The sequence below is a fragment of the Carya illinoinensis genome, chromosome 14 (genome assembly GCF_018687715.1).
Source record: "Carya illinoinensis cultivar Pawnee chromosome 14, C.illinoinensisPawnee_v1, whole genome shotgun sequence".
NCBI lineage: Eukaryota > Viridiplantae > Streptophyta > Magnoliopsida > Fagales > Juglandaceae > Carya > Carya illinoinensis.
In genome coordinates this window covers 32,178,254-32,194,478 of record NC_056765.1, presented here as the reverse complement: position 1 = coordinate 32,194,478, position 16,225 = coordinate 32,178,254, and the positions used below count along the sequence as shown (strand labels likewise).

Here is a 16,225-nt window from a genome sequence, read left to right as displayed (position 1 = left end):
AGAAGACGAGACTATTATCCTAAGGAGGTTGTTAGGTCACAACACTTATTCAATGACTCATTTTTCGAGTAGATGTGCTACATTCTAGCTTTACTCGGCTCCTGTTCTCGTTAGGATGTCCTTCACAATGTAAGAGGAACTAGTAAGTAGAAAATAATAGTAACTGTCTAATAAAAAAAAATTTATTGATAAAATATTAGCATAAGCTTGTAGACAATTAATAATATTTTTTAGATGAATTTTAGATTTAGAGCTTTGAAAGGTAGAGGAACCCGAGTTTTTAATGTGTAACCTTGTTCCATTACCTACAATAACTGTGGTGTCACATTGGAAGAGTTGGGGAGTGGTTAGATTCTCAAGGTTAGGGATGAGATGAGTCTTTGCCCCACTGTTTGCGAACCTAGGTTGCTCTTCATCATATATGGAGTTGGATTGTGCTATCATGGCAGCCAATTGAGCAGGTGGATGACGACCTTGATAGATATAATCCATTTTATAAAAGTAGTCCAAGGCCCTGTTGTTTGACTTCTCACAAGTTTAGCAGGGGGGACCTTAGAGTGCTACCAGAGAGTCTATGAGTTATAGTTATTGGGCTAGGATTTTGTCTAGAGAATTAAGGAGAATTTCCTGACTTGTATGAAAAACTTTGCTTGGTTGGTGTAGATCAATTGTTTCTTGGTCGATTGAACTTCTTTTTGGTTAGGGTTCCATATCTTTGGGAGAAGAAAGCCATCTGCACTTTGTTGCTTACTTGTGATGAGGATTTCATAGGACAAAAGTCCAGCCTCAAAATCTAGTGATGTTAAGGTGGGGTATTGTAGTAAAGGAGTTTGAGGTCACAATGAGGTGTAAGCAAGATTTAAGCCATTGATGATGAAAGAGATAAGGTCCTCATTATCAATGGGTTTGCCTACTGCTGAGAGTTGTTCAACCCATGACTTTGCTATCTGCAATACTCGAAGTAAGTATTGATACCTTGTTGTAAGGATTGGAGCTGACATTGGAGATGGGTGATTCTAGATCGAGATTGAGACGCATACTTGTTAGCAAGATGTGCTTAGACTTGGCATGTAGTGGTCAACCGATAGATTGTTGCCTGTACACTTTCTGCCAAGGTGGTATTGATCAAGCTTAAAAGGAATTGATCATTCTTTTGCCATTCAACATATGCAGGATTAGCAATAACTTGATTCTTATGCTCTTTGCCTTCCAGAGAAGACAAAAAGGGTTATAGGCAGGGTTCAGAACCATCCACTATATCCATAAGATAATTACTTTTCAAGATTGGAACAAACTGTGACAACCAGTTCAAATAGTTGGTGCCATCGAGTTTGACAAACACCAATTGAACAATGTTGATGAAATTGAAGGAAGATATATTGGCACTAGAGGAAGCCATAGGAGGATCATGTTTAAGGGTAAGAGTTGCATGAGCCTTATGCTTTGGTACCATCAAAGAATACTATGATGAATGGTTTTGATCAACTGAACCAACAAATAAAGTGTAGATGTATATATAATGCATTCGTTTAATGGAAATATATTCCATCTCAAAGTTTGCAATAGATAAAAACTTCAAGATTACAACTTATACAATGACTAAATTTTAGCTAGCAAGTGACATCTTGGATAATCACAATGGCATCTATATCACATTGGTGAGGTTTTGTCCATATCCTTATGTGAATGAGAGTTTGTTATTATATGTGAGACGAAGTCATGTGCATCTTTTAGACTGTGAGATGCAAGTTGGGTTGAACTGTCATGAGAGTTGGGTTTAACAGATCTTTGGTAAGAAAATGGTTTCCTATTGTGGTTTTTCAGTATTTTTTAAGGATGTTTGCTCACATCCTGGCTAGAATCTTCCTCTGTTACAAATTTTGGACTAGAAGATACTAATCTCATTCGTGCAATTTTAAGCATTCTATATGACTTGAAAAGGGTAAGGACATTTGACTATGGAAGGCTATCATTCCACCAATGAAGGAATGTTCTCTTCTAAATCTGCATGAAATTTGTTAAGAAAGCACAACCTTTATTTCTCCATTTCCAAATTCATTTGGAATCCAATAATATCGGCTAAAATTGTGGCTTGATGGTTTATATGTGGATGAAAGAGTTCAATTTTGTGGAGTTCTTTATGCCTCAAATATGTCTACTGTTTACATGTAATGTGAAAACAATAAACAATGTTTTTTCTAAGGTTTCTAGGTCGCTAACGCTTGAAAATTTTTTACTTCTACTTTTGGAATTTTTAACACAATAGTGCATAGTTGGAGACAAATGTGAGGAATAAGGTTTCTTTGGTGATCTTTTCTGTTACTTATCAGGTAATTCTCATTGCACACTTGGTTCCTTCTCTTGTATAGGAGATATGGATTGCATGCCAAATTTAATGCTACTTTCCACTCACCTTTACTTATTAATCAAGCTAGTTCCTAAATCATTATCTTTAGTGCTGTATTTATGGATGAAAATGATATAATTTAAGGTTAAAACACCACTACTTGTCAATTGGATTCCTCCACTAATTGGTACGCTAAAATTAAACTTAGGTGGTGCATCAAGAGAGAACCTAGGACATGCTAGGCGTGGAGTGTTGAGATCTTCTTCCTCACTTGTGTTTGGATTTTCCTATTTTTTGAACACTGGCACTAACATCTTTGCAAAGTTGTATACTTTATTATTTACCCTTTTGTTACCAACTGTTCCTAAACGGGCCCTTAGACAGAACTTATAAGTTTCAATTTTTATACTCTTGTGGATAGTGATATCGTAAAGGTTTCCTCCACCACTAAGTGAGGTGCTTTGCAATAAGACAAGATGAAAGTTTCTTGAATAGAATAAATTGTCCTATAAAGAGCAGATAGTACAAATGAAGACAGGGATTTAGGTCAAACTTTTAGGGCTCGTTTGGTTGTTGGACTACATTGATTTTAATTTAATTCATTCTAATTTTAATCTGAGTCTAACATCCAAACGCACAACCCTCAAATCACTAAACTCATCTCAATTCAAAACTTTTTTACACGTGAAACTCACAACCTTTTTCAATTTTTAACTTCTTTATACGTGAGACCCACTACATTTTTTAGCTTCCTATAAATAGTACTAAATTCATTTTGATATCCAAATACATATAAACTCATATTAGATGGGTCCACAAAACTCACTCTATCATCTTAATTCACTATTATTCATAAAGAATTGAGTTTGGTTCAGTTCAACTCAATATCCAAATGCAGCCTTAGTGTTTCTTATATATAAAGGAGAAAAGAGTTATTATGACATAACTTTTAATGCGCTATGCATGGTAGGCAGATGGGTATATCTAGTGGATCTTGTTTGGAATTCGTCTCCAGTCCATTATTGAAAGAACATAAATTAATCTGTTCAACTTATTCAGGCTAATAGGAAAATCGACTCGAGGGGCCAAGTATGACTATCCATTATCCAACTCGGGCAAGTTTGGATACCCAACTCATCTCATCTAATCATTACAATTTTTTTAAATTTCAATACAAAATATAATAAACAATTTAATTTTTTCAAATCTCAAAATAATAATAATATTAAAAAATAGTATTATAATAATATTTTATTCAACTTTTAATTTTCATCTAAACTCAATTCAATTTAACATTCAAATGCTAATTGGGCCAGTTTGGGCAAAATTATTTTAATTAAGAGGTTGGTAGAGTTCAAAATTGATTTGAATATAATTTATTAAGGGTAGTTATTGTTTTAATTTTTGTAAAAGTTATTTTTGAATTTTGGATAATCTTTATATGGTGATATGGTGATTAGATAAAAAGTTGAAAAATTGTATTTTTTTTTTAAATCTAAAAATCTGAAGATGCTTGGTTTGATTTTAAAAATCATTTTGAGAAATTTTGTAATGTTTTTTTCTTTTTAAAGTAACCCAACCAAATAAGGCTTTGGTTGCCAGATGCAGCCCACTAAGGTAAGACACGTTCCGGCCTCCTGGAGTGGCAAATCCATCCCATGAAGATGCTTGGGCCATTCCGTTGGATTCTTTTAAATAACTATTTTTTCAAAAAAATTATTTTGGAAATGAAGTTTTGCAATATCTATTGTTCTTAACCATTACAAAGATAAAATTAAAAAAATAAAGAAGGTTGCTCTTTAAATATCTTCAGGTGTTAATTCTGTTATTTTAGAGAAATGGTAACTATTTATATTCCCTTTAAATTTTTATTTTTCATTTTTTTTTTTCAAATTTTAAGGTATCAAAACTTTCATAAAATTTAGATTTTTTATTTTAAAATATTCTATAAAGAGTAATGTTACATACAGTTATGAAATGCATAAATATATACAATTATTTTAAAAAAGAGTGAGACTCACTATTAAAAAAATAATTTTTTTTATGTAGAATCTTTATTTACTCACTTTCACGATGCTTACACACGTTATAATTATAAATATAATTTATAAGTACTCAAACTAATAAGATTATGCAATGATTATATTAACTTTTATTTATTTATTTTTATGAAAACTAAAATAATTCACTCGTCGATTATTAAGGTTCAGTTTGGATACAAGAAATATTTTATCTCATCTCATCTTATCTTATCTTATTATTATAATTTTTTTAAATTTTTACATAAAATATAATAAATAATTTATTTTTTTCAAAATTTAATATTATAATAACATTAAAAATAATATTTTATACAAATTTTAACTATTATCTCAGCTGACGTCAAAACTTACAATTTTTTTTTTTTTAAATTAACGATGGGTGTCGACTGTCGAATTCTGACAAATTTAAAGTTTGGTTTGGTAAGTGAGAATTTTGAGATCAGAATTTTAAATTTTAAGATGAAATATTAAAATATTATATTTTAATATAATTATTGTTTTAAAATTTGAAAAAGTTAAGAATTTTGAGTTTGAGATGAGAATTTTGAGGTGCCAAACCGAACTTAAGGTGATTCAATGAAGACCAAGCGGGGGCCGGACGGCCGGTTGCTGTGGCCCGTTGCCCACCCTAGTCAACTTATTCCCACGACGGTCACTAATCTGCCTTTTGTAGTACCACATGACATCTCCCCTGTCCAATAATGCAACTTCTTCTCCCACTGCATTGGTTTGTAGGAAATCATCAGCAAGGATGGCCGTTAAAACAATCATCACTTTCGGAACCACTAAAGAGCATTTTCAAATGCAAAAGAACGCAGTTAAGAAAAAACTATTGGAGAAACCTCCATGAAATGGTCATAAAACTGATAGGAAACCTCCATTTTGCAAACATAGTTGCATTTGTCACTTTCTTTTGTCTCCTTCCGTTCTAGCACTACTTGCCTTGTGGCTTATTATCACAATTCCCTGTCTCTATCACTCGTTTTCTCCTCCATTCTTTTTGTCTTTTCTTTGCAGTCTTGTAACTATATACTTCTTCTCATGTCGTTTTCTCACTCCGCATCTCCAACATTCCTTTTTTTTTTTTTTTTTTTTTTTGTATCCCACGATTCCCAATATGCCCAGTATCTGCTCTAAGGAACCTCGTCATTGCCGAAGACCGATATTTTTTCCAAATCCAATGCGGTAAAACTCCAATTTGAGCCGATATGGTCAAGGGGTGGAAACTTCATTTAGTAGGAGTCGCTAAGTGACATCCGGCAAAATGTCTCTGGCTTCTGAAGAATTGGTTTTTGTTTGAGGTTTCGTGGTCTCTGTGGTGCTTTGCAAAAAGGAGCTGTAAGGTACACATACTGATTTTTCTGGCATGACGTTTGTATGTTGTATATTCTATGCTAGAGGGAAGGGAAGAAAGAAATTCACATGGTAGATTTACTATTTTCTTTTTCTTTTTTCTGGCCTTCTTTCTATGCTTCTGTAGTTCTAAATTGACTAGAGTTTGCTTATTTAGTTCAACAGCTTCATTTTCTGAATTGTAAGCTTCTGATGATTTTCTCGTGTTAATTATGTTTTCATTTCTAATATGGAACTCATAAAGGTGGGCAATTGGAGTCTTTTCGAGCTTCAACTTTTTCCCCCTAATTGCCGTAACATTGCGCAAATGTCTAGAACTATTTTTAAGGTATAGGACATAGAGTGAACTTTGTGCGAACTCTGCATCAAATTACATGAATTAGCTTATAGGGAGGTTATGTATCAAATTCAAAGAAAATTTTGGGATTTGATGGATTAAGCCTTGAGCGAAACAAAGTTGCTCATAGTTAACACTAAATGAGTAATCTCATGATATTATTTTCTGTTAATATTATTTTTTAAGTACTTTTGGTACCATTATTTTGATACTATTTCTTGATTTATGAAACATTTTCTTGTATCTAGAGAAACCATCTAATATAAATTCGTTTGTCTATACATTTCTCACTGTGATTTCTTTCTTCTTTGCTACTGGATCAAATATAGAGGAGGTTCTGATATCAGCAGAAATGTCATCATCTTTGGAGAAGCTTCTCGCAAAGGAAGGTTTTAAAGGAAGAAGATCAATGAGTAGATCGAGATCATCATTCAAATCAGATGCTGCAAGTACATTGTCTAATAGTTTCCGAGATCAACGCAAGAGTGGTTCTTTACTGGGTCATAGAAATAAGATGAAGAGGGCAAGGTCTGATGTAGCTCGACACAATTTGAGACGTGAATTACCACAACATGATGATATCAGGGGTAGGAGATCAAGGGACAGTCTTTTTAGAACAGTGAAAAATGACGAAGGTTTGAAGCAAGAAAGTAGAGAGAGGTTTTTTAGCTATCTTAAGGAAGGCAAACAATTTACTTCCACCTTATCGAACGATATGCCACAAAATAAAATAGAGGAAGTTGGCAAGCAAGATGATGAGATATACCTGAATATATATTCAAAGAAAGTGTATAGCTCAGAGAGCGGGAATGATAAGTATTTTAATATAGCTTCGGAAAAGGAAGTGCACACAGAGAGGTCAGGGAGGGATCCAAAAGTGGACAAGAGGAATGTCAACAATTTGGCAGAACAGCTGCTTGGACATCTGAGTTTTGGTGCTACAAATAGGAAGAGCAAGAAAAAGGCCACAATTTCTAGTGGCACATCTAATAGAAGTTCACGGCCTAGCAAAAACTTTGAAGATAAACAGAGCAAGAAACGTGATAAAGTCGTTGAGGTAATTTCTAAACCTGCTCTTGATGAAGTTTCTTTCCAAGCCATAATTTCCATAATAAATGGATATATTAAACGCTTTCTCAACGATGAGGATTTTCGTAAAACGCTACATCACAATTGCTTGTCTTCTCTTAATTTTATTGAGCATGAAGAAGAGAAAACTACTCAGGTCAAAGTCATGGCCAGCCTTGAACAAGCAATTGAAATAGTAGAAATAACTGCTGAGGACTCCTCGAGTGCTAAAGACTTGAAAAAAGCTTCTTTACAACTAAGTGTGATTACAGGGTTATATTCAAATAATTTGGAAGATGGGTTCACATTTGGAATTCCTAATTCAAACTTGTCAGCTTGTGCTCATCTTTACCTCAGCGTGATATATAAGCTATAGAAGAAAGAAAGAATTTCAGCAAAGCATCTTTTGCAAGTGTTTTGTAATGTTCGTTTTCAGGCACAAACAACTTTGTTGCCTGAACTATGGGACTGCCTGTTTTCTCCACATCTCTTGCATTTGAAGGAATGGTACATCCAGCAAGCCGATTCTCTAGCAGATGAACAAAGCAAGCCAAGGAAAATGAAGCTTATTTTGAACGTTTACAATGAAATTCTTGATTCCGAGACTTACCAATTTGCGATATACTATAAAAATTGGCTCACATAAGGGGTTGAAGCTCCTCCCATTCCAGTCATAGACATCCCATCAGTCTCTGCTTGGAAAGCTGAGTAGGGAAGTTTACTTGGGCAAGCTTCAGAGCCATCTAGCTCAAATGGTCCTTTCTCACCTCAACCTATTATGAGTAAAAAACTATATGATGTTATTTTTAGCCACTCAAGTAAGCCAGGAGTCGACGAAGCTGAAGATAGTAGGGAGGCAGAGAACATTCATGATTGTATGATAAGCTCTGGTGATTCTTCTGTTATTAAAGAAACATTGACATACTTTTCCGAAACTGTCAAATATATGAATTGGGGTGATGAAGAGGATTTGACCAAGATTGAGCTAGATGATGCATGCCTTCATGTACGTTATTTTTCGAACATTATTTCTCCCATCTTTATTGTTTTTCTTCATTTATTCTGGTTTTACATGTTTTTCCTAGTATGAATGGATCCGTTCACCAAGCATATAAAACAAATTTTAGGGAGTAGTGCTTTTTGTCTACCGTGACTATCTTCTAACTTTTATTTTCTTTTACACTATAAAATGTTCACATCATGCTTACCAACCATTATGCCAAGTTTTTGTAAGTGGAAGCTATATTGAATTGGTTTTCACCTTATAAAGGTTTTGTGCTACTTTCTCGTCATTTTCGTGTGATTTCTATTGCTGGTTGCTTGATTGTCTTTCTTATGGGTTACACTATTCTGAATGGTAACATGGTATGTAATAACTGTTTGGCATGTAAATCTTTGACTGATAGATGCCAACATCCTTGTTTCCATGTCTATATTTTTCTAGATGTTAATTAGGGACATAAATGTTAACCGTTTGTTATATGATATTTTGAAAAAGTTTGATGATTTATTTAATGTAAGAAATATCTTTTAATAATTAAGATAAGATTTAATTACTAACTAAAGAGGGCAAAAACCTGGTGCACATTAATTATACATTATATCCACATACTTTGCATAAGATATATCCTTGCTAGACATGGAGCAACTTTTTTAAGGGCAGACACACCCCGGCTGGCCCCTCACCCTTACCCCAACTTGCCCCAGAAGCATCATTAGACCTATTAGCAAGCATGTGATAGCTTGAAAATAATTTCCAAATGAGATGATTGTGTGGTTCATTTTTGGGAGTTATTCCATTGTTTTTGTGCAACAAAATGATAATCTACTAAAAGTATGTCACATACCTTTTTGTTCTTTCAAAATATCGTACACAAAAAGTTAAGTTAGTAAGTAGAGAGACTAAACAAATATATATACCCGCCAAGCACACAAGCAGCTGACATTGGATTCCTTCGCATTGACGTGCGTGAAAGTTTGATAACTCTCTCTCTCTCTCTCTCTCTCTCTCTCTCTATTATTATCGATGCCATGCATTGTTACTGGTTTGTTGTGATTGTGGAAGTTCTGATACCAAATGGATGGATTTTGGTCACAAATGTGTGCTCACATATCCAAGAAACTAAAACATCTAGCTAAAATAAGGTTTTAAAGTACTTACACAAAAAGCAAGGTTTTAATGTAATTTAAAACTCTATCCATGTGCAACACCCACCAAAATCCATTATTTTGGATTGAGAACACTATGCTACAAATGTTCACATGCCTCAATAGCTTTTTGGTGAGGGTTTCAACAAAAGTAGAATTTTTACTCCCAAGGCTTGGGACAGAATTTGCTTACCAAACATAATGGTCGGTGGTTTAAGAGTCAGACATATGCATGACATCAATATGACACATATTGATTATATGTCAATCTAAAGCAATTCTAGCCACCTTTGGGTCTAAACCATGAAGCAAAAGTTTGTTAGGGGCTACTCCTTCCAAACCACTAAGCCAGTTACCAATGCTACATGAATCTAGAAGAGAATTCTCAAGACCAAAGATCTGCTGAGATTAGGTACCATCATTGCTATAGGAAAATGAGCACTCATGTATAGCTAACAAAGAATGGAGGTTGTATGGGGTTAAGTTTTTGCCGAAAAGTAACATTAAATTTTGAAATTGGCCGAGACTGCTATATGGCATGAAGCACTTGCAAAAAGCAAATGACAATCTTACTTTCAATAGCCTAGCCATATCTATTTAGAATTGCCTCACACTTGAGCTTCTGTTGATCTTAGTGCTTTTGTTTTTATTCTTAGTGAGACACCAACTTTCTTCTCTTCTTCTTCATCTTCTTTTTAAGCTTAGTCCCAAATTCTTGACTATTATATTATTGTTAGTTATTATGTTCTCTTAGTAGTTTCTGATAGTTACTTCTGTAATTCCTTATCTTATAAGTGGAGCCAATCAAAGTCAGATCCTCTCTTGATGGTGAGTAGCAATGGAACTCTTATTACACCCAAAGTTTTGATCCATTGCTAACTTTTACATTTTTTTTTAATGACAAAGTTACATGGAAGTGATGAATGCTTTGATGAACGCTCATGTTTTTCTAGCATTCCTCAAGAATTTATTTGCCCACTAACTGGAAAGTTGTTTGAAGATCCAGTCACCCTAAAGACGGGTCAAACCTTTGAACGGGTGGCCATCAAGGTATGGTTTGATCAGGGAAACTGAACATGTCCAGTAACAGGAAAATCTTTGGAATCTGTTTATGTGCCACTTACCAATTTTGTTTTGAAGCGTTTAATTGACAATTGGAGATCAGAACATTTTAGGCACTTGTTGTCTTTTGCCTCTCAAGTAATGGAAAACTCGGGCAGACATGGTCTTCAACAATTGGATGAAACTGTTATTTTCATATTAGAGCAGCTTCTCACTGCTGTCAGTGAGGAGGAAAAAAGAACAAATGCCAAAGATCTTATATCTCGTGGGGGTGTGCATTTTCTTCTTCAAAGGTTTGAATTGGGAAAGTTAGAAGAGAAAGCACATGTGGTGGCATTCTTGTCCTGTTGTATTGAAGCAGATGCAAATTGCAGAAATCAGATAGCAAGAAATATCAACAAACATTGTCTTCTTGAGCTACTCCAGAGCAACCAACTTAAGTCGAGAGCGAATGCAGTGTTATTGTGGAGTGAACTAATTCACCTGAGAAGGTAACTTATTTTTGTTGTTGATATTGCCTCTATTTGTAAGTCACCTGTAATGACAAAATCATTTTCCAAGTGAAATATCAACATTGACTATGAATGGAAAAAGGCTACCAGAAAATACTACACTACACAACGGTCTTTGACCCATTACAACATGTCTTTGCCATTGTAGGTGGAAAGACGTCACATTATTTTTGAGTGGCTTGCATAATGAACCTCGTAAATGCAGCATTTACAGAGAAGAGGTAATTGATACCATTACATTGGCTCTTGAGGATAGCTTAGTGGATGAGAAGGTCTGAGAAAAGTGTTGCCAATCACTTCTTATCATGGGAGAGCGTTTCTGTTTCTCTGGGAAGTTATCGACAAAAAGTTGGATCCTAAAGCAAGCGGGATTTAAAGATATCTGTGGAGTGTATTGTGTTGACAATGAAGATGAAAATTTATTAGCTGATGACGCCATTTCATCGGTATAGTTGTTTCTATATTCTTCTGACCTGTTTCACATTCTAGCTTTCGATACACTATGATACTTTTTTTTTTCATTACACGTGATATCTGTCCAGGCTTTTCTAATAATATTTCCTCTCAATTATTCTTTGCTATTGAAGGTAATTTGACCTTTAAAACAGATACTTCTTCCCTAAATCTTGAGCTTTGTGTATGGTTAATCAAGATATAAGTTTGTTTACTTATTCTTGCATTTCAAACTTTCCAGTAGTACATGTTATAACGTGTATCAACATCACCATCTAAATAGTTCTTGGTAGTTGTTCAATTTGATTGAAAAATGATTCTGCAATGTCACTAAGTGTAAAAAAAGAAAGAAAGAAAGAAAGAAAGAAAGAAATGAAAATAGAAAAATGAGTTTGAAGGCAATAGAGATGCTTTGGCATGTAGTTTCAGCGTGGTAGTTTAACGATACAAAATTGTTTTGATAATCTATTGTTAAACTGGATCTGATGTTGTAATTCGAAAGAACCTTACTCTTAAAGTTGGAGAGAAGTCAACTTTTATGCATACTTGAGACTTGGTGGACAAGACATATTAAATGGCAATAAGCATGCAAGTTTGAATTTGGTCACTTGGTTGAATCACTGAGGATATTTCTTTGATTTTCTGAGTTAAACATAGGATGACGAAGAGCAGGCAAATGAAGAGTAGTTGAGTAACTTGTCTGCAGCATTGCTTAGTAATGGGAAAAAGTCATTCTTAGATGCCATTTCTAAGTGTCTTGAAGCTGGAAACCTGGAAATGGTGAGGGTCTGCCTAATCACTGTGGCATGGTTGAGCCGTGTATTTTCTTCACATACGCAATTTCTCATAATCACTTTAGTAGCCATGAGTGAAAGTTGATTCTTAACATCCTTTCATTTATTTATTTATTAAAAAGTACGTAGAATCCATTATTAGTATTAAAAAGTGGATTCCGGCCCAGATTTGACACCCAGATTTCCGGGCCGACATCCGGATGAACAGTCCTATAATATTAAATATGCATATTAATATAAATAATTTTTTTATATTTTTTAAACATTATTAATCATTAAGAAAAAAATAAAAAAACTATAAATTCACAAATAGTTACTTTTTTAACTATTAAAAAAAAAATATGAGTTGACACATTAAATAGAGATAATTGATAATCGTATTATCATTTTCCTTTTTCAAAATGGGAATTTTTATGTTCCAAACCTATCTTTCACGGGTTGCATACTTGATAAAAGACTGTGAGAAGCTCTGGCAAGTTGGTTTGAGGTTTAAATCACTAATGCGAAGGTGGAGGGATTAATTTGGAATTGGCAACAATGCCTAAGTTGTTATTGTATTTAATTTCATTCATTTTTCTCTCTCCAAACTTTTTGACAATATGGTTATACATGGTAGTTATATTTGTTCCACCTTATATATCTTTTTTTCCTTATAATCAAATCATGCGACGTTATCTCGGTCCCAACTTATAAATATAATTTTTCTATAGTAATAAGCACATGGTTGTTAAGAAACAACAATACCATGCTAATTTACGATTAAGTTTTAAATAACGGTTATATGCATGTTCAAGTGTGCGTATCTCAGTCCTAACTTGTAAATATAATTTTCTATAACAATAAGTACATGATTATTAATTTAGAATCAACAATGCGCGCCATGCCAATTTGCGGTTGAATTTTAAATAACAGTTATATGCATGCTCAAGCGCGCGTATGTTGGTCCCAACTTGTAAATATAATTTTTCTATAATAATAACACGCCGTTGTTAAGAAATAATAATATTATATCAATTTTTAGTTTAATTTTAAATAATGGTTATATGCATGCTCAAGCGCGGGCATAAGCGGGCATATACTTAGATGTTATATATTTTTTCAAGGAAAAATTTAATTGCAAGTATAATTGCATTAATATTGGTATTAATATAATGTGATTGGTCAAAAAGTAAATTTTATCGAAAACAGTGCTAATTTAAATTTTGAATGTGAAAGAATCAGTATTAGTACGTAGATTAGTGCGTAAATTTGCTTGTACATAGTAAAACTTTTCTTCCGGTTAAGGCTAAAAGACATTCTTATAACAAAAGCTGTCTTATTTTAATTAGTTCGAACTTTTATTAAGAAGAGCTCTAATAGCCATCTAATTTAAATTTATTAAACCATCAGTTCCAAAGGCTCCTCTTTGACCTCATTGCCAATCAAGCCGGCCTCATGAGCTGCTTCATGTTCTGGAGGTGGAGCCTGTTTTTGCATCTCATCCCCATCATCTTCCTCATCCCCATCCTCATCATCTTCCTCATCCCCATCATCTCTCTCTTCAATTTTCACAGCCATTTCTGCGTTCTTGTCCACATTCCAACTCTTCCTTTGCCATGCTGCATTTAAAGAATAATCGGGCACCACATTAAGTCCAGCTCCGAAACGGAAAAGACGAAGATTTTTCCTTCTTCTCCTGGCTGCTAGTCTTTTCCTCCTCTCCTCGCTGGTCTCGTACTTGTAATGAGACCCTATGTGAGCTGCAAATGATTGTGATGTATCGAAAACTCCCTCGCATTTGGGACATGTGTATGGACCATATTTCTTGTAAGGAAGGCTATGAGTGCGGCCATCACCCTCAATTTCATCATCTTCATCCTCAGAAATATCAGTGTCAACTGAGTTAAAACTTCGCAATGGGTTGCTTATATTGGACTCAAGATAAAAGCGTAGCTCTCGCGAACTGATATTCCTTATAATTAACGGTGGGTTTGCACGACGGTTTTGATCCTTAGTTTCCATCGGTACTGAGTTTTGATAATGACTAGGATTATTATAGCCTGGGTTTTGCAAATAGCTCCCAAGACTAGAATGATCATGAGGGCTACTAATGGCTTGAAAATGAGCAAAGTTGTTGCTGAGGTTTTGAAAATGATGGTCATGTAAAGGTTCCGGCCTCTGGAATGACGGTGAATGATTCACTTGGTTGGAGGAGGCAGGCATGAAAGTTTGGGTTTGGATACTGGGTTGGCCTTGGATACGGATTTCATCATCATCTGATCTTGGGATATTGAAAATCCGATCCCTAGTGGAGGTCGCAGCCAGAAGTTGAGTTCTCACAATCTCATGGGTGACAGTGACCTCAGTGAGAGCAAGATCTGATGCTTGGTTTTGGACAGGCATGAAGTCGATGAGGCTATGGACATGGACTCTATGCGGGGCAACATAGGATGATCTCACCTCAGTCACTCGTTTGGACAGACCAAGTTGGCTAAGACTTGAGATAATTGGCCGACTCCCAACGTTGTGGTCGGTGTTTGCAGTAGTACTACTACCTGATCCATTGGAACGATTCAGATCACCAAAACTCGAGTGGAGTGAAAGGGTCGGACCATCATGATCATGATCATTATTTTGAAAGCCTGAACCAGTCTGGTTAGACTTGGAAGCATTCAAATCATGCATAGACATGATGGCCGGGGAAGACTGAGCTAGAGAGAATGGAAGGAAAAAGACTGTTGTTGTGAGGTAAATTTGGGGAAAATGGGTTCCTTTTTATAGAGGCGGGAGGGCTAGCTAGCTAGCTTTCATGGGTATAAAACCTCATTCGGGCTTGCCACGAGGAATGACGTGATGTACGTTGTACATGACATTTTTGACTCGAATAAGGCACCCAAAAGACGAGTACTGTCATTATTTCCTGATAAGAGAGAATCTGCACGTTCTAAGTTTAGATGGCAAGAATTAATCACCAACACCGAATGCATGCCTGTTTTATGCTCCTGAATGGTTTATAATTGGGCAATGGTGCTATGAAATTTAATACAAAGGTTCTCTACGAATCCTTAGAAAGGTTAACAATTAATAGCTAGCCTTAATTCACTTAATGACTGGCTATCTAATTCAAGCAGAATGAGTTCTGATATATACTAAGGACCTTGAAAAGGGATTCTGCCTCTCGTTCAAATCAAGACATGTACACTCGACTCATGTCACGTGATCCATCCCCTGCCCTGCCCTGCCCTAATTTCCACTACCTTAATATCTTGGCTGTATTAATTAATTAGCTAGGGCTATAATTAGTCAATGTTTTGTCTGAAAATTTAGATAAATTTCAAGTACATACAGAGAGACATGTACGTGCGTGCAATATATAAAATTAATCATATAGTACTATTAATTAAGTAGTATTTAATGCTGTTAAAAAAGCAACATAACAACATTAAATACCATTTATATCCCATCTCTCTTAATGAGGTTCCAAATTATTCTATTTCTAGGTCTTTAATTTAGTGAATATTAATGGATTTCTGAACTGGCCATAATATTTTGTCTTCTAGTGAGCAATTAAAATCCTCTTAAACTTTTTTTTTTAAATTTTTAATTGATGAAAATCTAAATGATCAAAATCCTCAAAGTTATGAACTTGAGGATATAAAGTTGGAGAGAATTATATATTAATTAAACAAATAAATTAAAGCAGCTCTTATAATATTTATTGAAAATTATTAATTCTATACGCTTTGCACACGAATAATATTAAATATTATAGAATATAGAGTTTATTTATATGTCTATCTTTTTTCCATTATTCTTATAGATTATTCTTTTTCCCGAAAACCTGGAGGATTTCTCCGGCTTAATTTCGGACTTTTAGCCTTGAGCTAAAAGTCCATAGAAGTCATGATTTATTGTTTTACATGATACACTATATATATTAACACTTAATTTCAAGAAATTTGTGGACGTAGTTATGCTGGAATTAGTTGATAAATGAAGTTCTCAAAAAGTTTTCGAAATGTATGATTTTCCAATAATTTTTTCATCTTTGATTTCTTTTTTACTTTTTCATTCTTGAAGTAGGAAATTCGCATATGTCAAACAAATAATTAGCATCATGTTCTTATATT

General features: G+C 34.5%; 2 protein-coding genes across 2 annotated transcripts; one reads left to right on the top strand and one right to left on the bottom strand.

Moving 5' to 3' along the window:
• The first annotated feature begins 5,461 nt into the window (after window positions 1-5,461).
• LOC122293928 lies at window positions 5,462-11,424 on the top strand. The gene is made up of 3 exons (XM_043102392.1): window positions 5,462-5,732; window positions 6,409-10,848; window positions 11,018-11,424. The coding sequence occupies exon 2, from the start codon at window positions 6,432-6,434 to the stop codon at window positions 7,521-7,523; it is 1,092 nt and encodes a 363-aa protein (XP_042958326.1). The 5' UTR covers window positions 5,462-5,732; window positions 6,409-6,431; the 3' UTR covers window positions 7,524-10,848; window positions 11,018-11,424.
• A 1,942-nt stretch (window positions 11,425-13,366) lies between these two features.
• On the bottom strand, window positions 13,367-14,808 carry LOC122295220. The gene has a single exon (XM_043104335.1). It carries the CDS (start codon window positions 14,784-14,786, stop codon window positions 13,494-13,496), a length of 1,293 nt encoding a protein of 430 aa, XP_042960269.1. The 5' UTR covers window positions 14,787-14,808; the 3' UTR covers window positions 13,367-13,493.
• Between the last annotated feature and the right edge of the window lie 1,417 nt (window positions 14,809-16,225).